General features: G+C 35.3%; 3 protein-coding genes across 3 annotated transcripts in view; 2 read left to right on the top strand and 1 right to left on the bottom strand.

Annotated features, from left to right (window-relative positions):
• Positions 1-2068, top strand: part of kuz (zinc-dependent metalloprotease kuz) — a 78418-nt gene extending 76350 nt beyond the window's left edge. The window contains exon 16 of the mRNA XM_089700229.1: positions 860-2068. Within this exon, the coding sequence (XP_089556355.1) occupies positions 860-951 (92 nt within the window). The 3' untranslated portion in view covers positions 952-2068. The remainder of the gene's footprint in view (positions 1-859) is intronic.
• A 2457-nt stretch (positions 2069-4525) lies between these two features.
• On the bottom strand, positions 4526-9674 carry Hem (Nck associated protein 1 Hem). Its single transcript, XM_089700148.1, has 2 exons — positions 9474-9674; positions 4526-9161 (listed from the first exon to the last, which is right to left on the bottom strand). Exon 2 carries the CDS (start codon positions 9158-9160, stop codon positions 5783-5785), a length of 3378 nt encoding a protein of 1125 aa, XP_089556274.1. The 5' UTR covers position 9161; positions 9474-9674; the 3' UTR covers positions 4526-5782.
• A 1125-nt stretch (positions 9675-10799) lies between these two features.
• On the top strand, positions 10800-20142 carry Cdc5 (cell division cycle protein 21). The gene is made up of 16 exons (XM_089700147.1): positions 10800-11018; positions 11095-11360; positions 11470-11600; positions 11864-12023; positions 12557-12725; positions 13066-13200; positions 13485-13639; positions 14119-14277; positions 14342-14417; positions 14522-14614; positions 14826-14997; positions 15939-16118; positions 16688-16887; positions 17910-18072; positions 18314-18453; positions 18938-20142. The coding sequence occupies exons 1-16, from the start codon at positions 10974-10976 to the stop codon at positions 19067-19069; spliced, it is 2376 nt and encodes a 791-aa protein (XP_089556273.1). The 5' UTR covers positions 10800-10973; the 3' UTR covers positions 19070-20142.
• The last annotated feature ends 40 nt before the right edge of the window (positions 20143-20182 follow it).

Raw genomic sequence — 20182 nt, 5'->3', positions numbered from 1 at the left:
GTGCGTGAGCCATTTCGAACGTTTTGTATGAAGTTTCCCTACTGTATGTATGTATGTATATTGTGGTGTGTATGTGCCGCTATAGTGCACACGGGTGGCATACCAGTGGTGACGCGTATTTTGACACGCAACAGAACCAAGCGTTTACAGTAATGCGCAGAGCAGAGCATGCCGTGCCGCGCATTTATACTACAAAAAAACTATAATCGAGCCAATTTAATAGGCAACATTTGACGTCTATCAATTTTATCTTCATAGGGTGGTAACCTGCTTATAAACATCGATTAAAGTGAATTAATCGATACGGGCTTGAAACATTTGTCAATCGAACTTGAAACACATGTCAATAATTTATGATGATTTTTATTCCCAAGTTATCAATGCATTCGATTCTAATTGTCAGATTTCGATTTTTAAAGTAACGTCTCTGGTATTTAAAAAGAAAAAAGGTTTATTGACACAAAATTGTAGCGACGTCAGTTTTTTAAATCAAAAATTGTTTACTATGTTTAGAATGGTTTATCAGTAAAGTCAAATTCTAAAATTACTTGTATCGGTCATTATTATTATAAATATGTAATCGTAATTGAAAAAAGTTAAGCAAATGTGCAGTTCTAACAAAACGAAATATCATATTATTCTATGTCGTCGTTACTAGGTTACGTTGTTGAATTTTGTTGAACTGTCAAATGTTGCCTATTAAAATGGCTCTACTATAACTGAATATTTCCAGTAACTTATATTGAATTTTGCAGCTACATTTTTAGATTTCAACTAAAAAAATAACAAACAGTATATTCTGTCACTTTTATTATATCAGTAGGATGTACACTAAACAGTTATAATGTTCCATTTCCAGCCCCGGTAGCGGGCGCGGGCCCGAGCCGCCGCGAGCCGTACGCGAACGCGTACCCGCAGGCGTACGAGATGCGGCCCGCGCACAAGGTCTGACCCAGCCCGCTGCTGCCGCTGCTGCTGCTGCTGCACGCGCACCAACACCGGCAATAGCGTACAAGTGTACAAGTGTAAAAGTGTATAAGTGTACATGTGTACAAGTGTACATGCGTACATGTGAACATGTGTACATGTGTGCAAGTGTACATGCGTACAAGTGTACATGTGTACAAGTGTACATGCGTACATGTGTACATGCGTACAAGTGTACATGCGTACATGTGTATATGCGTACATGTGTACATGCGTACAAGTGTACATGCGTACAAGTGTACATGTGTACAAGTGTACATGTGTACAAGCGTACATGTGTACATGCGTACAAGTTTACATGCGTACATGTGTACATGCGTACAAGTGTACATGCGTACATGTGTACATGCGTACAAGTGTACATGCGTACAAGTGTACATGCGTACAAGTGTATGCGTTCCAGAGCCAATAGCGCGTACTGTGACACACACGCACTTACGCGCGCACTAACATCACCAATAGCGTACAAGTGTACATGTGTACAAGTGTATGCGTTCCAGAGCCAATAGCGCGTACTGTTACACTTACACTTACGCGCGCACTAACATCGCCAATAGCGCACAAATGCGCATTACATATGTACTGAATGTAACAAAGCGCTAACTGTGACACACACACAGACGCACCAACATAGGAAAAAAAACAACGCAGCCAACATTAGCGCGCACTCACAAACACATACAACATTACCACACGCGCCCGTAACTAAGACTGTAAGACATCTGTATCTATATACAAGCAGTCCATTATACATACATACATACATACATACATAAGAACTAACCCCAGTTGTACACAGTTAAATTAATATGAATAACGTGTAGATACAATTTCTAGTTAACGTTTACACAGATACACAAACACGCAAGAATCAAACAAATAAAAATGTATCGTGACAACTGTTCGTATTTCAATGTATAAGACAGTCAAAACGTGTATATTTAAAGCACACACATGTGAAAATAAATGTGCGTAAACTAAAATAATATCCTCTGTCAACACACACATGTAATATAAATTGTTAATACGTTATTAATAGTGTGATACTGTCACCTCCTTAAAACCTCTCATTTTCAAAACTTAACAATAAAAGACAAAAAAGCTAACACAGTTTTGATACTCATAATTCTAATATACTCAAAAGAACCGAAAAGTTCTACCAAAAAATTAAAGTGTTGTCATAAACATTCATTATCATCCCATTATTATTCCAACCGCAAAGAAATCCATCAAAAATCATTTTCCAAAAGAGTATAGACTTCGATTCTCAGTGTTGTTGTTTTCTATATAAGAATAAAATATTCACTGCCATTATACATCACGTAGAAAAAACAGCGTAATACATTTTATTATTAAGGCAAGTTTACATTAAGCCACTTACTGGCGACATTTGCTCTGTAACATTGATTCAAGCGTGTAATATTTTTACAATATACACTAATATCAACGTCATACAATACACTTAATATCACCGTTTCATCGCATTGCACATTTTATGTAATAATAATATATGTAGTTGCATTTATTAAAATATTACCCGAGACGTTCCATAAATATTGTATTCGTCAAGTATTATATGTTATTAAGCGAGTTTATCGTTCATAATTTGCATTATTTCAATGTATTTCATACCTCCATATATCATTGTCAAATCGTAAATGAAGCACCGATATATTCATAAAATCACGATGTCCCAACTCCCAAGAGCGCGTAAGATATTTGAATGTTAATAGGCATGTAAATGAAACTGTTGATATAGGTTCATTATTGAAAATTGAACATTTTAATGTGATAAAACCCTTTCCCCGACCTTAAAGAAATTGTTGTTCACCATTTTTAAGACCTCGACACATTGAATCCAAAAACCGTTTCATTTACACTGTTACACGTTTTTAGCGAACCCAATTTGAAGATAGTTAAAAATGTACTATGAGAAAACGACTGTATAAAAACTACGCTAAGCTCAATCAAAACCGCATCGTGTTCCACAAAATTAGCTATTATTTTTGTACAAGAAATAGAAAATTGTCGTTAGTCGGTTGCCGCGTGAACCGACCGGACCTGTGTATATTTTTGTATATAAGCGACATATACAAATGCGATGTAAAAATATCATGCAAATACTAAATAATCGTACTGTTATGAGACTTTTATATAAGTGATCCGTTGTTTTATTGGAATCTCCGTAAGTAATTTTTATGTCATTGTTTTAACGTATGTAGTTGTGACGTGGGGAAGTGTATAGGTGCCATTATAGAGATTTGTATTCCAACTTTGTTACGCCTCCTTGTTCGTAATTATACAAAATTGTCTCAAAATTATATCATTTACGTATGGGCTCAATAATCCTCAATCTATGTATTAAGTATATTTTCGTCGATACGGCCATATTGGAGATGTAATTATTAGGGTTGTCTTTGTATAAAGCTCAAATTGAAAATTACCATCAATATTGTTAAGATGTACCCAAATTCAATTTTCATGTAGAAAATTAATAACAATGATTAGTCTTCCTATGGCAAATAAATGTAATGTTTATAATTTACTTTAATTTAGTAGGAGTAATATGAAATTTAAACAGTATTGCCAAATGATCAAATGTTATTAGACTGATGTTTCGATATAAATTGATTTGTTTGAAAGCGCTGAAGGCGCGCGGTCGCTCAAAATTGTTCCATTAGTGATTCGTCTCGTTACTCGTATATGTATTGCATATCAACATTAAGTTTGTTCGGATACTCGATCTGTTGTACAGTTCAGTTCGATTGATCTCTAATACATAAATATTATTTCGTTCGAACGTATTACGTAGTATAACTCCGTCGTGCAAGCCAAAGAGCATGATGTATTTTTTATTATTTCTATACATTAATATTAAGGATAGTTATCGTATAAGTATACCATGTTAATGCCATTTTATTAGAGAATGTCGGTATAATACGCAGTCTTGTAATGTACTATAAGCCTTGTATATTTGTATGTAACTGTGAGGAGGTCCGTAGAGCGACTCGACCAATTTGACTCGTGTATATCGGTGGTTAGCTATTGACCATCGAGTAGTTATCAATGGCATTATTTCTCCTAAGTATAAGCTAGTTTACCGTAATAGATTATTTAAACAGACAATGTGAATATTTTTAATTAACGAGATAAATGTTACAACATGTGATTTCAAAATAACAAAAAATACAATAAATTTTACATGATCTTACATGGCTTTTATTTTATTTTTATACCTTACCTAACTACCTTAACTATCATTATCAGAAATAAGTATTTGTAAAACTCATCAATTTATATTATCATCAGAGAAACGTTCAATATGAATGTGGAATGATTTATAATAAGTAAGATTTCATTTCATTTCATTTCATACGGTTGTCTTTTACCGTTGAAACTGAAATCAATCTGAAAATAAGACAACATTTTAACGAAAGGAAAATGATTGTTTTAAAATTAAGTTAGAACTAAGAATGAAAAGGACAAATAATAATAGTACCACTAGTAGTGAAAGGGATAGAAATATAAAACACCAAAGTAATATTTAAAAATTTATTGTGTAAGGTACTATTCATATATACAAGTTACAAAATGTCTTATATTAGAGCGTATTACTTGCACGCATGCAACAAAATGTCTAAAATACAAAATGTGTGTTTAGTGCAAATGTATTGTCTTTTGGTAAACGTTTAGCCTCGGCGGTTAATCTAACAAGGTTATGGATTTGCTCTGAATGATTAATGTATTAAAGATAATCCTCTAATTGACTGCTATGTTTGTAGAATTACATCATTGTATGAGATCATTCTGATTCTATAAAGGACTGAGAACAGTAGGGTTTATTAACAGTTAAACTTGTAAAATATTAAAGGATAAAACATGATGATTGACAATATAAAAAGGTGCCTATTTATATACTAGGCACTATAAAGAACCGAATAAGATAATAACTACGAGACAAAATATGCCAATTAGGAAATTTTTTGTAAGCGAAATATTTTATTCAAATGCTTGACACTTTCGAATTATGTTTACATATAGAAGCACCAAAGGAATTGAGTTATAAGAACAAAAAAGAAAAACTATAAAAAAAGATGGAAATTTCTAAACACGTGTTCAAAGCACTAACAAAATTGAGTAAAATAATAAAACCGTAAATGAAGATTACTAAATAATTTATTTGTTACATGACATGATTAACTATTTTAATGTTTTCAAACGCCATGGACAGTCTGCAATTCATAACTTGCTCTATATTGCTACCTATAAAGTATCAAAGAAATATAAAACAATTATAAAAAATCTGATCATAACTTTAACTAACATGTTATGTGATATTCACTTAAATGCTAATACGAGAAAGCTTAAATCTAATTAATCTATCATATTATAAAAAAAAAAACTGTCTGATAGCACATGTATAAAAGCCAAATATAATTTAGACAGACACTATAAACGTAAATTTATAAATAATAATTGTTACAATTCTATGTAATAAAGCTAAAACCTATCAAAATACATTATTTCGTTTATGACAATACTTATTGGAAAGGAATACTTTACCAGTCTTTTAAGGCCCAAAGAATGCAAATATGGAATCGTGAATATTATTTTTGTGTGAGTAATACATCTAACAGATAAACGAACACAACTTATAAGTTTAGAACTATCAGGTATTACAAGAAGTGCGGTATAAATAATAACCTCGTAAACTACAATGTCCTATGTCATAGAAATGTCTTTCTTAACATTATGGAAATTCTAATTATTCTAATAATAATTAATGCAGAATAAATTAAGAATGCAATAGCATTTGCTCCTGCTTGTAAACTTCGTGGTAAGCATTGCGTATCAAAACGTAAGGGAAGCACGACTCTAGTAGATCCATTGTAAGGAACGGCGACTCTTGCACAATAAGGTCTAGAAGCAAATATACAGATTCGCGATTCCTTATTGCTTCTTTATCAGTTTCTTGACCCAGCCGTAACAAAGAAGACGAAGCGAGAGCTAAGAATTCCTTCATTCTATCTTCTATATCGCCCTGGCCACATATCGTGAACAAAGCACCGAATATGTGATTGATAGCAGGTGCCATGCAATGAATATTGTTCGCATGACCTTCTAAAGATGGACGATAAAACGAACCTTCGCTTCGTGCTAGTCTTGGAAGAGAAACTGCAACAAACACCATCAAGAGACATACGATAAGATGTTCTTCTTCCTCGAGCTCAGCTTTATGTTGACGTAAAGCCGAGGCTAATGTGGGATCAACTTTGCACGGCAAGCCAGCCGCCGAACACATCTCAGATATGACTCGCATTGGATCTCCACTCGGTAACTGCTGCTGGAAGTCCTTAATTGAACTAATCAGGAACGGAATTCGCCGCTCTAAAACATCGAGTAACGATTCTTGTGCTATCTGGCGGAAGCTCAATATAACCCCTATTATTGTCATTCTTTGCAACACATTGTCTACTTGTTGTAGTCTTTTGAATTGTTCTCTCATAATTTCAGGCTTGTCAAAGTTAGTTCTAAGCATTTGGAGAACTTCTTTATTTTGTACGACTAATTTCTTTAGCTCCTGAACTTGACTCGCGATATGCCACATTAATGTCTCACTTAACAATTTCATTCCATATGGACCAATCAATTCCGCAAGAGCTCTCAATTCATTGATATCTGAATATTCCTCGGCATTGAAGGGTATCGCACCTTCGGCTGAAAGGCTTACGAATGCCTTTTGATTCATTGAAAAGCATATACTTCCAGCACTTACGCGCCGCAACAAGATTTCCGAATACCACTGAGTATATAGGGACGCTATAGTTTTTTCGCCATGGCTATCCATATTTTGTGTTTGTTGTAGAAGACAATTATTGAAAACACGCGTGATATCAATATGAACATAGTTTTCAACGGTTTGTAGAACATTCATATAGGCTCTTACGCTCACAAGCAGTTCGGAGGGTTTTGCTATTTCACTAGTATCTTGGTTAAACATTACCATGCCTACAAGTGCTTTGGAAAATCTCGTCTCCAAATGTTGGTGTAAATATTCGCGAGGTGCAAATGTATACTCCCATACATTGACTGTGGAGCAGTAGTTTATAGCAAAACACAGTTCTGTTAGTGCCATATGCAGTTTGTCCATTGTAGTTAACTCTTCCCTGGTCTTTCTGTAACTCTCAGCACCTGGTTTAACTATCTCAATGGGATTTTTCTTATTCTTATCTTTTTTTTTACGATTAGCAAGGTGGGCAATTGTTTGTGCACAATGCTTTGGAAGAAGTTTATCACTCATTGTACATTGCTCATCACAAATAGTTGTGATAATGTTTTTAGCTTCTTTTGCCATCTCATCAAGGAATATGTTAACTACAGAAAGACTCCTTTCTCTAATGTGATGTCTTTCTTCCGGACACAGCTCATGTGTACAGTTTTGGAAGTGGCTGCAAATTAGTGGGAATGCAATAATGTACCGATTTTGTGCTGGAAATTCTAAGCACATATGAAATTGACTTTCAAATATTTTATTGTAAAAACAAAACAATGACAAATCTGAGGTTTCCACCATAATTTCATCAAGGTTGTCAACCATTTTAGTGTGAAATACCATTTTATCAATAAATTGTGATAGTTCTCTTTGGTCAACTAAATTGAAAGGAGCTTTGCCAACTGATGTATACGCTTGAAGTCTAAACCAATCCAGGCGAAAAGCACGAAAATCGAATAACTCATTGCTTTCTACTTGTTTGACAGTCAGATTTGCAGCAGTATTGCACAATGAAGAGAGTATGATACTTTCATCTTCTGGACACACTTGTAAATTTTGTATCATAAGGTTCAAAGCCACAGCATCAAAACCTGACAGGTACTGTACATAATATCTTTGCATTACTTGGCTGTACTTACGAACTAAGGCTCTCAACTCTTCCATATGGAACAAGAGCTCTGGAAGTTGACGATCTACTAAATCTTCAGCAGATTTTCCTTTTACTTTTTGTGGGGGATTGTCATTATGCCGCAACAGCCAAAACACTTCATCTCTAGCATAGCAGAGGCCGATAAATATAAGCAATGCTTTAGGCCCCAGTAGTCCTGGCTGGTCAGTTAATATTAGACCAAGTTCCTTTAAAGCTGTTCTCAAAAATTTTCTTCTCTCTCTGTGCTTGTAACCAGCTTTTTGAACTGAATGATGATAGCAGTCTTTAACCTCGGATATCCTTTTTCCATATCCCTTTATACCATCAAAAAAGCCTTGAATGTATGAATGTATGTAGATGACCTCATCTCGGAATAGCGCAACTACCCAGCCAGATTCTAATGCACTCACCCACATTTTGTTTGCATGATCTTGTTGCAGCATCTGATGGCACATGGCAAAACCAAAAATCACCCATCTTTCTAACGACTCCAAAGAAACATACTCACATGACATAGTATTTGTTTCTGAAGGTTTTAAGAGCAATGCTGGGTTGCTTACTAGACTAAGCTTCTGTTCTGATCTCCAATGCTCTGCTGTAAGATTTCTAGCAGGATATACATGCCACAGTGAATTCAATGCACTCGATAGAACTTTTTGGTGTGTCAAAAATTCTTCAGATAGTTTTTTTAACGGTGCATCATAATCTACAATCAATTGACCGAGTCGAGGAAAGCTTGGATCAATTTGATTATGAAGCAATTCATGTGCCGCGTTGAATAATCCCAGAACTGCCTTTCTGTCTTCTACTCTAGAAAGTAGGATCATCAAAGATACATATGTAGTGACCAAGTCAAGATAATTTTTAGTCAATTCAAAATTAAGGGTCAAATCCAATGTCACTTGACATGCATCCATTATGTTTAAAAGTTCACAAACATTATCTTTAAAGTCAAGTAGATCAACAAATGTGTAGTAATAGAGAGATAAGGACTTTATTATTTCATTCTTGATATTTGTAATTGCTTGGAGACCTTTCACATCAATATTTGGGAATCTTCTAACAATATGTTTTATGGAGGATTCCAAGGTTTTATCAGAGAGGAATGCAGGCTTTGATTTAGCATCCCCACAGGCCTTTTTTATGTTGTAGATTCTCGTCAGCATGCCGATACCACGGTCATTGAGGATGATAAGCTTCTCAGCCAGCTTTTGCTGGCTGATATGGACTGATCTCGACAAAGTGGACATTCTGAAATAGAAGAGTGTGCTTAAACTCAATTGTCACTGAGGGGAACGTTATCTCATGACTATGATCTAATTGGTAAATCGCTTGTAAACAATTCATTACGTGACTAATTTCGGAAATTATACTATGCATTAAAACTTGAACTAAACAAATCAAGTGATTTAAATAAAACATTTGTTCAAGGGAACAATATTTATGAGGTGGATATTTGGTACTATTTGCCAAAACGGTAATGATTACAAAATATTGGATGTAATAATTGAACAAGTTATGTTATATGTAGCTGTGGTTGCACTAATGCCTTTTCAAACTTACTTGAATTTTGTCTGAGATAATTAGTGTTTATAGTTCCATTGTCCTACAAAATCACCACCTTTGTAAACTTGTTTTTCTCATTGAATTGCGCCTTATAAAATCCTTATCTGTTCAATAAAACAGGAAAAGGGAGTGTCGTTAATAAGCACACAATTCCCGTTGTGGCATTTGATTACCTGTCGCAATGACAACTACTGACATTAGTACCGCTTGACTTTTTTACTAGGTTTGTCTTTGCCATTTGTCTTTGGTAATAAAAAAATAAAAAAATAGAATGAAAGCACAGACTATTAATAATATACTACGTACAAAGAAAAAAGATCGAGGATTGTTCATGGTTTGAAAGTGGTTTGAAATCTTTCGAGTATTTATTATTACAGTAGTTTAAAGCGAGTGTGTTGCACAAATTGCTTAGTGCATAATCGTAAGCAGATGAGCTATAGGGCGTATTCAGAAAGAAAGCTTGAAACTTATAAGCGCTTATCGGCGCTTGTCACGTTCATATATTTTCCTGCGCGGGTTACCAGCGCTGACAAGTGCCGATAAGCGCATATAAGCGCTTATAAGTTTCAAGCTTTCTTTCTGAATACGCCCATAGATACTATATGATGACCCATAGACCCTTTCACACCTAACCAACTACCTAGGTGTGAAAGGGATAAAAAACATACAGGCGTCATTTAAGGTCATATTTTCTTGTTACAAGTTAATGTTCATACTGAAATCTCCAGTGTATTAGTTACAAGCTTCTTGCAAATAATTTATTGGACAGAGTATAGTACCCTAAGATAGTTGATAGTACCGCTAACGGACATTTATTTTTACACGCTTTATATTAGCTTCACCTGTATGTTTGTTTGTTTGTAACCGACTTCTTTGGGCACGATTTTAACCCACTTTAAACGGCCAGATTTCGTTCAAACTTTGTAGATTTATTGAGGACCGATGACAATACACTAATTTGATAAAATTATTCCATTTTGACGTGACAACGTCTTAAATTAGGTTGCGACTGGGAGTCACTTATGAAAAAGTGTAACGCTCGGTAACGTTACGATGAGTCACCGAACGAGAGAGAGGCCCGCCGAATGCCTTGCGTCTCTCTCCCACTCAACTATGATCGAGAAAAAGACGTTGTCACGTAAAATCTTCGCCCGTAAAACCGACTTTACAGGCAACCATTTTTTTTTTTAGTTCGGTTTCTATAAAAAGCGTGTTTTTTAGTTTTTTTAAACTAAGTATTATTTACCTGTAGTTTTTCAACGTGTTCGTATCTATCGTTTCTATTATCTGTGTGCAGGCTGCAGCTATATGTCAACTGTCGAATGTCATTATTCCTCATTCATTATCAATTCAATATTCTCGATTTCGTAAAGCTAAAAGCATTTTAAGATATAAAGCAGAGAAAACATTTAATAGTTAAGCTACTTGCATTCTTCATGAAGAAGATACCGGCCTAATATTATTTCTTCACCCTACAGAAAATAATAATCGTCCAACATGCCCCGAATTATGATAAAGGGCGGCGTTTGGCGCAACACCGAGGTATGCAAAAGTACAGGCTGAAAGGTTTATTTATTTATTGTATGGATATTATAATCACACTTACTTTAAATTTTAGGATGAAATCCTCAAAGCGGCTGTAATGAAATATGGCAAAAACCAGTGGTCACGTATTGCCTCGTTATTGCATAGAAAGTCTGCTAAACAGTGTAAAGCCCGTTGGTATGAGTGGTTGGATCCCAGTATCAAAAAGACGGAATGGTCCAGAGAGGAGGACGAGAAGCTTCTGCATCTCGCCAAGCTGATGCCAACACAATGGCGAACGATTGCACCAATTATTGGACGTACTGCAGCACAGTGCTTAGAAAGATATGAATACTTATTGTAAGTTGTTTCAATAATTATTTCTAAAGAGTTTATCTTCATAATTAGTTATATCTATCAATGAAACTTTACTTGTATACTGTTGTAAACATAAAACATTACTTTTAAGGGACCAAGCACAAAAGAAGGAGGAGGGTGAGGATATGGGAGATGATCCCCGCAAACTCAAGCCTGGTGAAATTGATCCAAATCCTGAAACAAAACCTGCAAGACCTGACCCTAAGGACATGGACGAAGATGGTATAAATGAATTGCATTTGATTTACAATTTTTGTATTAATAACTATTCTGATAAAGTATTCTGTTCTGTTCTGTATTCTGTTCAAGAGCATGATAAAATACAAGACAAATTAATGAAATTTTTACAATAAATATTATGAGAGAACAATAACTTAATAAAAAAATGTAGAATAAATAAGATGCTAGTTTGTCCTTGATTTTGTTAGTAGGTAAATTGATAACTTATATTGATATTTAAATGAATTTTGTGCAATGTTTTCTAGAACTGGAGATGTTATCGGAAGCTCGAGCTCGTCTCGCAAACACACAGGGCAAGAAGGCTAAAAGGAAGGCGAGGGAAAAGCAACTGGAGGAGGCTCGTAGACTTGCTGCATTGCAGAAGAGAAGGGAACTGAGTGCTGCTGGTATATCTGTACCACTTAGGTGTGAATGAAATATTTTTTTATGATATTCATAAAACATGTATTCATGTAGATGCATACATAATGCATGTATATGAATACATGTTATTTTGAAAGAATAATTATTTAGTTTTAATCCTGTACATGCATGGATATTTATTTAACAATTTTATGTAACACAAAATATTTAATTATAATTACAAATGTACAGAATAGATACAGACATAATATTATATACAGAATTTATGTCTATTCAGTTTAAGTATTCACAATTGATGGTTCAATGTTAAAATCTTATATTTCTACTAGCAGTCCGCCCCAGCTTTGCCCATAGTACCTACATGTTTAAAGTATCCTATCTCTCAAGTTGGATTGAACTCCACATGGTGTGCGAATTTTATTATAATCGGTTAAGTGGTTTAGGAGTCCATTGAGGACAAACATTGTGACACGAGATTTATATATATTAAGATGATTACTAACAGTATAAACTAACTTTCAAATTAGAAAAAACAATCTTCTATGACTATTTTTATTTCATGTTATATGTTACAGACGTAAAAAGAAGCGTGGAGTTGACTACAACTCTGAGATACCATTTGAGAAGAGGCCCGCAGCAGGGTTCTATGACACGTCAGAGGAGGTTGTTGACCCCATGGCTCCTGACTTTTCGCGGCTTCGTCAACAACATTTGGATGGAGAATTGCATTCCGAGAAGGAAGAGGTCAGTTACTTTAACCCATTGAGCCCCGAACGGCCAGATCCGACCGCGACGCAATAGATTTTCTATTGTGTCTGTGATTCCAGGGCCTGATGGATTAAGTATAAATAAAATTATGTTTTTATTTTTACCCACTTATAACGTTATTTAAACTCTATGAAATAGTGTTTCTGTTGATTGCTGTATAGAACAATGAATATGAACTTTTATCTGAATTACATTTGTTTGTCTAACAAATTATTGATACCTAAGGTTTGTCATTTGCAAATTACTACAAAGTGGTTGTATTGTTACCTCTACCATTTATATTATTATTTCAACAATTATGTTGATTTCTTCACAGCGCGACCGTCGTAAGGACAAGCAAAAGCTCAAGCAACGCAAAGAGAATGATGTGCCGCAAGCCATGCTGCAGGGTGACCAGCCAGCAAGGAAAAGGAGTAAACTGGTGTTGCCAGAGCCACAAGTTACTGATCAGGTGTGGAATTGAAATTATTTACAATAATTAAAGATAATAGAATGAAATTTGCTAGATTTTACTAATAGTTTTGTAATGTGATGCTAAAACTTACCCTTTATTTCCTTTTTAGTTTATGGGTTACCTGATAGATTCGGTAATTTTGATTAGCTTTGTTTGTATCAAAACTTCGTTTTGCAAATACCTATTTTAAATTTCTTGTTTGATTCTTAATTACATACATAATTTTAAATTGCCATAAAGCATTTGCATTTATTCATAAACTAAATTAATGACTTACGCAGGAATTGCAACAAGTGGTAAAGCTGGGCCGTGCTTCCGAAGCGGCGCGCGAGTCGGCCGGCGAAGCGGGCGCGGCGACGGACGCGCTGCTCGCGCACTACGCGCTCACGCCGGCGCCCGCCACCGCGCTGCGCACGCCCGCCGCGCACCACGACCGGTGAGCGACTGAGCGTTGCGTGCTGATTTTTTTAACGTGATAACGTTTTTAAAATCGTTTTAGTCGGGTGACATGTTCAGAAACTTGTGTCACACCAAAACCTCACGAGCGCGATCGCAGGTATAACGAGAGAGAGACGGACCGATCTCCCGTCTCATCTCGAGCGCTGCCACCAATAAGACGTTACCACGTTTTTTTGACGATGAATTTCAGAATTGTCCAGTGGAGTTTTGACGTTTAAACGCAGGATAACTGAAATGTACCTTTGCCCTAGCTAAGATAGTACGATAATAGAAAAATATCGAAATTATTCAGATAAATTTCACTGATTACAAATAAATTTTAGTTTTGTTGTTGCATTATTTTATTTTATTTTATTTTATTTGATGATATTTATATTAAAAACCAGATCTTAGTTGGTATCTCAACCAAAAACTTAAAGCTTACTTAGGAAATAAATATGTAAAATTTCCTTTCAGTATATTGATGGAAGCCCAGAATGTAATGGCACTCACACATGTGGACACTCCCTTGAAGGGTGGTCTGAACACTCCTTTACATGAGTCGGACTTTTCTGGAGCTCTGCCGCAGTCGCAGGCGTTGGCTACACCCAATACTGTACTCGCTACTCCATTCAGGTAATTATTAGAAAAAGTAAATGTTAATGTTAATTAATGATAATGATAATAATTTGATTGACAGATCATCTCGCAGCGAAATCTCAACACCCGGCAGCTTCGCGACTCCCGGTCACGGTCAAGTACAACCAGGATTGACAGTATGTGTATCTTTTTTGCTCTTTTTGTACTTTTTTTATATAGGTTTTTTTTTCTGTTTTAAAAAAGTTTTTCTGCAGAAATATTTATCAGTGATAAATTTCAGACGCCAGGATTACGAGACAAGCTAAGCATTAATCCAGAGGACAGAATAAGTGCTGGAGATACACCAGCAGAGCATCGTCAAATACAGAAACAGGTAATATTGATTTAATCTCAAAATTAAAAATTAAATATTTTTTGTAAAAAATTAAGTTGTACTTAAATACAAAAAAATCATAGTGTTTTAGAATATTTAATAATCATAATATTATATTAAATATTCTAAAAAAAACCTACTTTAACCATAAATAAAAAAAAAAAATTTTTTTTTCCAATGATTCACTAACCTGACAATGATACTATTTCAGTTAAAAACAACAGTCCGTAGTGCCTTACAATCGCTGCCAACCCCAAGGAACGACTATGAGATAGTAGTCCCAGATCAGGATAATGATGACCAGATGGACACTTCCAATGAAAATGGTGTTGAGGATCAAGCTGATAAAGATGCCAGAATGGCTAAGGAACAGGAGGAGAAACGTAAGTATTATTGTATAATTGGATTGTGGTGACCTAAAAGCATTATCTACACTAATATTATAAAGAGGAAAACTTTGTTTGTTTGTTTGTTTGATTGTAATGAATAGGCTCATAAACTACTGGACCGATTTTAAAAATTCTTTCACCATTCGAAAGCTACATTATCCATGAGTAACATAGGCTAGGTTTTATCCCGGAAATCCCACGGGAACGGGAACTATGCGGGTTTTTCTTTGAAAACGCGGGCGAAGCCGCAGGCGGAAAGCTAGTTGACTATATACTATTGCACGCATCTATATTACTAACATACTAAAGTAAGTAGCCTATGTATCTGCATGTTTGTTGCCTATGAATCTTTTTTCTTTTTGTGGTCAGGTAAGCTTGATATGTAAATTATTATTTATTATACATACATTGCTAATAGAACAGATACGAAAGTTTGTAAAACCTAGGTTAATTTCCTTTTTTTAGAGTTTTAAGGGTTCCGAAAAAACAGAATGGTTCGGTATAAAGCAATGGCTTACAGCAAATGGCACAGATAAAGTAAAATTTGTGAAAATATGCAACTATAAAGTCAGGTTTAAAAAAAAATCAGGTTTATCGGAACGCTTGGTGCGCGAATTCGACTCGCACTTGGCTGGTATTTTTTATGGGTTTATCCTCTTTACGAAGTAATCCTAAAAGTTAAAAAGTTTTCGCAAAAAAATTGGTTGTCTGTATAGTCGGTTTACTGACAATAGTTGAACGTGACAACGTCCGATTGTGCTTCATTGTCGCTCGTTCCGCGCTCTCGCTTGCACTTTAAGCCTTACATGGAACGCCTCAAAGCGAGGTAACGCCGCATGAGTTATGTTTTTTCGTGCGTGCAGCCGGCTTTATCGAATTATAAGACGTTGTCACGTCAATAAAGATTTTATTTATTTATCCTTATCTCTGTACAGGTCAAGCGGAGCTAGCACTTCGCAGCACAGCAGTACGTCGCGGGGCAGCCCGTCCCTTGGCGGTGGTCGCGTCGGGCTCGCGTGGCTCCGCGCCGCTCAACGCACTGCAGCGGGCCGAGGAGCTGCTCAAGGCGGAGATGCTCACTATGCTGCACTATGACGCGCTTATGGACCCGCCCGGTGAGTGCGCGTGTTTCTTGTATTGCTGTATTATAAAGTTTAAGCGATGGGGGTTGATCTGGATAGCTCCCACAGATTTTTAAAGTGTAGTGCATTTTTTTTTTCGAAAATATGAAATACCTCGAAATTTGTGTATATAGTATATCAACATATTAATCGTCAATAACTACTGAAAATTAATGTTTTTGTATTTATTTTAAAGTTTAAAATTGGCAATATCCCTTTTTTGCGCAAAAATTCCAATAACCCAGATTATCAATTTTTCCCTCTACATATCCGTGTGACAATGTACTCTTTTATTTGTTCATTCTCAATTGACCACGATATTGCCTGAAAATATTCTGATATATTATACTACTACTGTCCGTCAGACGTGGTATTTTGCTATATCATGTTACTATTGTCTGTCAGACGAGAAGAAGTATTCTGATATATTAGTTATAATTGCCTGTCAGACGAGAAGAAGTATTATGATATATTAGTTATAATAATTGCCTGTTTGCCAGTTCAGCTATATTATGTTACTATTGTGTGCCATTCTGCTATATCATGTTACTATTGTGTGCCAGACGAGAAGAAGGCGGTGTCCATGCAAGCAGCACACCTAGCGCACCTGGAGGGGCACACGTACGAGCAGTTCACTGCGGAGGAGCTGCGGGCGGCGCGCGCGCTGCTGCGGCGCGAGGCGGACGCGGTGCGCGCGGGCATGGCGCACGGGGACCTCGGGATCGATGCGTACACGCAGGTGTGGGAGGAGTGCCTGGCGCAGGTATGGTATTGTTTGATCTTCGAACATGTCTGGCATTCTCTGTGAATAGGTCTAGGGAAGCGCGCTCCAGCTTAGACCACATCTTCGCTTACCAGCCGGTGAGGTAGTAGCGAGCGTTTCCCTTTTCTTCATATACAAAGATATACTTACAATTAATATAAAAAATAAAGAATAGATCCCGTTCGACCGGTCAGATGTGGATCTTTCGAGCCAGATAGGTACGAAACTGCATGATGGAAGATAGATCCGGTTCGAATGGCTAAAACCTGGTATTGAAACACATTTACAACACACGAAATATTCTTTGGTCAATCTACTTAAATAAAAAATGGATCCCATTCAAACAATCACATGTGGGTCTTTCGAGCCAGATAGGTGCGTTACGTAGCTGCTTGGTAGGATAGAATAGCGGAGATAGATCCGGCTCGAAGGACCAAAGCCTGGTGTTGAAACACATTTTCTACACATGAAAAATTCTTTGGTCGATCTACTTTAATAAAAAATTGATCCTGTTCGACCGATCAGATGTGGGTCCTTCGAGTCAGATAGATACGAAACTGCTTGATAGAAGATAGATCCGGCTCGAAGGACCAAAGCCTGGCATTAAAACAACACGAAACATTATTCATTACACAATTTATTGTTCATTGTACTACCAGGCTTTGGTCCTTCGAGCCGGATCTGGATGTACATTGACTACACATGGAACATTCGTCTTTTGATCTTTGTTTATTTCAATTAATTCTTGTTATTTTATATTTATTTATTTTGTTCTTGTGTAGATCTCAAACTCTTTGCCTACTTATTGGATAAGAATATTTTACATTTAAAACAATCCCACTCATTACTTACATTTCCAAGGTGAAAAAGACCATTTCTCCAAAAATTACATTTCAAACGAATTGCAATAGAGTAGAGCTTTTTATTACCATTTTTGTGACCTTTCACACCTTACATCATTACATGTGTGTGAGTATATTACAGTTAGTACCATATATGTACATACAAATTGAAATTTCCAGGTACTCTTCTTACCTGGACAAAATAGATATACTCGTGCGAATCTCGCAAGTAAAAAGGATCGACTTGAATCGGCCGAAAAAAGACTGGAACAGAATCGCAGCCATATGGCTAAAGAGGCCAAGAAATGCTCTAAGATGGAGAAAAAACTCAGAGTACTTACTGGTTAGTTTAGTATTAATGTTTTTATATTTATTTTTACGACGAGTTGTAACGATACTTTGTATAACCTATAATTTAATTTGGGGCTGTTTAAACATAAATGTCGACGATATTGTTGGCATATAATTTCGAAGGAAAGGATCATACTGTTTCTCTATTAATTTATGTCGAAGAAATAAAAAAAAAATCTATTAAATTTTACGCTAATTACTTTTTTACATTTAATTTCCATATTGATTGCCAGGTGGATACCAAAGTCGGACTGCATCATTAATAAAGCAGTTCCAAGAGCTGCAGGATCAGATCGAGCAAGCGAATTTAGAACTTTCCACTTTCAAGTTCCTCGCTGAACAGGAAAAGGCCGCTATTCCTAGGAGGATAGAGGTAATGTTTCTGTAAAAGAATGGATACTGGATATCTTTTATTTTTAAGATTATTCGAAAATATGTTAGTAGTGTAAGGGTAGAAAGATAAAAGGCAATTTTTTTTTAATTAGTGCAAAATACGAAGAATTAAAATATTCTCGAGTTTAGAGGATAAAATACAAAATTGCAAATACTATTGCAAATTGAGGATACCAAAGAACATGGTCTAGTTCTGTTTAATATTTTTCTCCACTTATATTATTTATATGATTATAATATTAAAAGTAATTTTTTTAACGTGATAACGTTTTTAAAATCGTTTGAGTCGGGTGACATGTTCAGAAACTTGTGTCACACCAATACCTCACGAGCGCGATCGCAGGTATAACGAGAGAGAGACGGACCGATCTCCCGTCTCATCTCGAGCGCTGCCACCAATAAGACGTTATCACGTAAACATCTCGATCGTAAACCTACTTTACAAACAACCAATTTTTTTTCAGTCGTTAACAGAAGATGTGAATCGTCAGACTGAGCGTGAGAAGCAGCTTCAGAAGCGATATTCGGAATTGCAAGCGGAGTTGGAAGAAATACACAAAAAGAAAACCACTACCGAAATAAGGACTGAACAATAATATCAGATAATAAGTAATTACAGTGACATGAACGAGAATAAAATTGATGATACAAAATGTGTGTTATTTTGTGTGTGCTAGATGGATGGATAACGACAAAATTAAATGTTAAATATTATTTTTTACAAAATCGTGTCAACAAGTAGTAAAAAGAGCTTTCAATCTATTCGCTATGTAACATTATAAAATGTAACATGTTGATTTAGAAGTTATTTTCATAATATAGGTTCTAACAGACAAATGTAATAATAGATAAAAAAGAGATGTTTGTAATTAAAATAATTAGTAATAATCTATGCTGGTTCAAATGTTTCTTGCAAGTTGAATAAAATTTAGAAATATGTTTATATAAATTAAATTAATACAATTTGAATTTTATCTGATAAATTGTGTGGTTGAAATTGGTTACATGTATGTATACATACTATGCCACGATTTGCCTTACTTTATACATTTAAAAAATGCATCTTAAGTATGGATTGAAGACAGTAAAAATGGGCTATCGCATCTTGATAGATTTCTAGAAAGTTTTTGAAAAGCAAATAAAGTATGAAAATAAAAATAATATCGAAATGTTATTGATATCGAAACTATAGCTTGTTAGTAAAGAGCAATAAGAGTGAAATTAAAACTCGCTTTTTCATATCCGTAGGTTAATTTAGTAATCATATACTTATACATAGAAATAAAAAAAAAAACTCCACGATGCAGGTTATTAAAGACTTCGAAATAACAAATAATACAATCAAGATGGTGCTTATTGGTTGAATAATTTATTATGGTCGATATTATAACAGGAGCTCAGAAAGTATCATTTGGAAATTAAATCCGGTTACTTGATGTCTTAAAACAGTATTACTTAGTAAAGTGATGGCACCAGACGACGATCTGTAAAACTTTGTAATTTTTCCATTTTGCAATTATAATTAATACTGCTATAAAACATCATGGTAACCCCAAGACGTCAGGATTGTTCATCTTCTGGAAAGTATGTAATTATTAAGTACATAATAAGAGGTTTCTCTGTAAATGACGATTTGTACCATTAGTGGAAATAAAGAATCGTATTGATATGATGTTGTTTTATTTATCTTTCCTTGAATAAGTGTATAC

The sequence above is a fragment of the Colias philodice genome, chromosome 10 (assembly GCF_061535455.1).
Source record: "Colias philodice isolate Cphi_HAF_F1 chromosome 10, ilColPhil1 Martin Lab GWU primary, whole genome shotgun sequence".
In the NCBI taxonomy this organism is placed as follows: domain Eukaryota; kingdom Metazoa; phylum Arthropoda; class Insecta; order Lepidoptera; family Pieridae; genus Colias; species Colias philodice.
The sequence above is the reverse complement of the archived record's forward strand: the minus strand, read 5'-3'. Positions and strand labels throughout refer to the sequence as shown.

Excerpts from the sequence above, each read along its gene's own strand:
- Hem (XM_089700148.1), bottom strand. The coding sequence starts at position 9,160 with ATGTCCACTTTGTCGAGATCAGTCCATATCAGCCAGCAAAAGCTGGCT.
- Cdc5 (XM_089700147.1), top strand. The coding sequence starts at position 10,974 with ATGCCCCGAATTATGATAAAGGGCGGCGTTTGGCGCAACACCGAG. Across the intron at positions 12,024-12,556 it reads GGTATATCTGTACCACTTAG|ACGTAAAAAGAAGCGTGGAG; the intron begins GTGTGAATGAAA and ends TATATGTTACAG. Across the intron at positions 12,726-13,065 it reads TGCATTCCGAGAAGGAAGAG|CGCGACCGTCGTAAGGACAA; the intron begins GTCAGTTACTTT and ends ATTTCTTCACAG.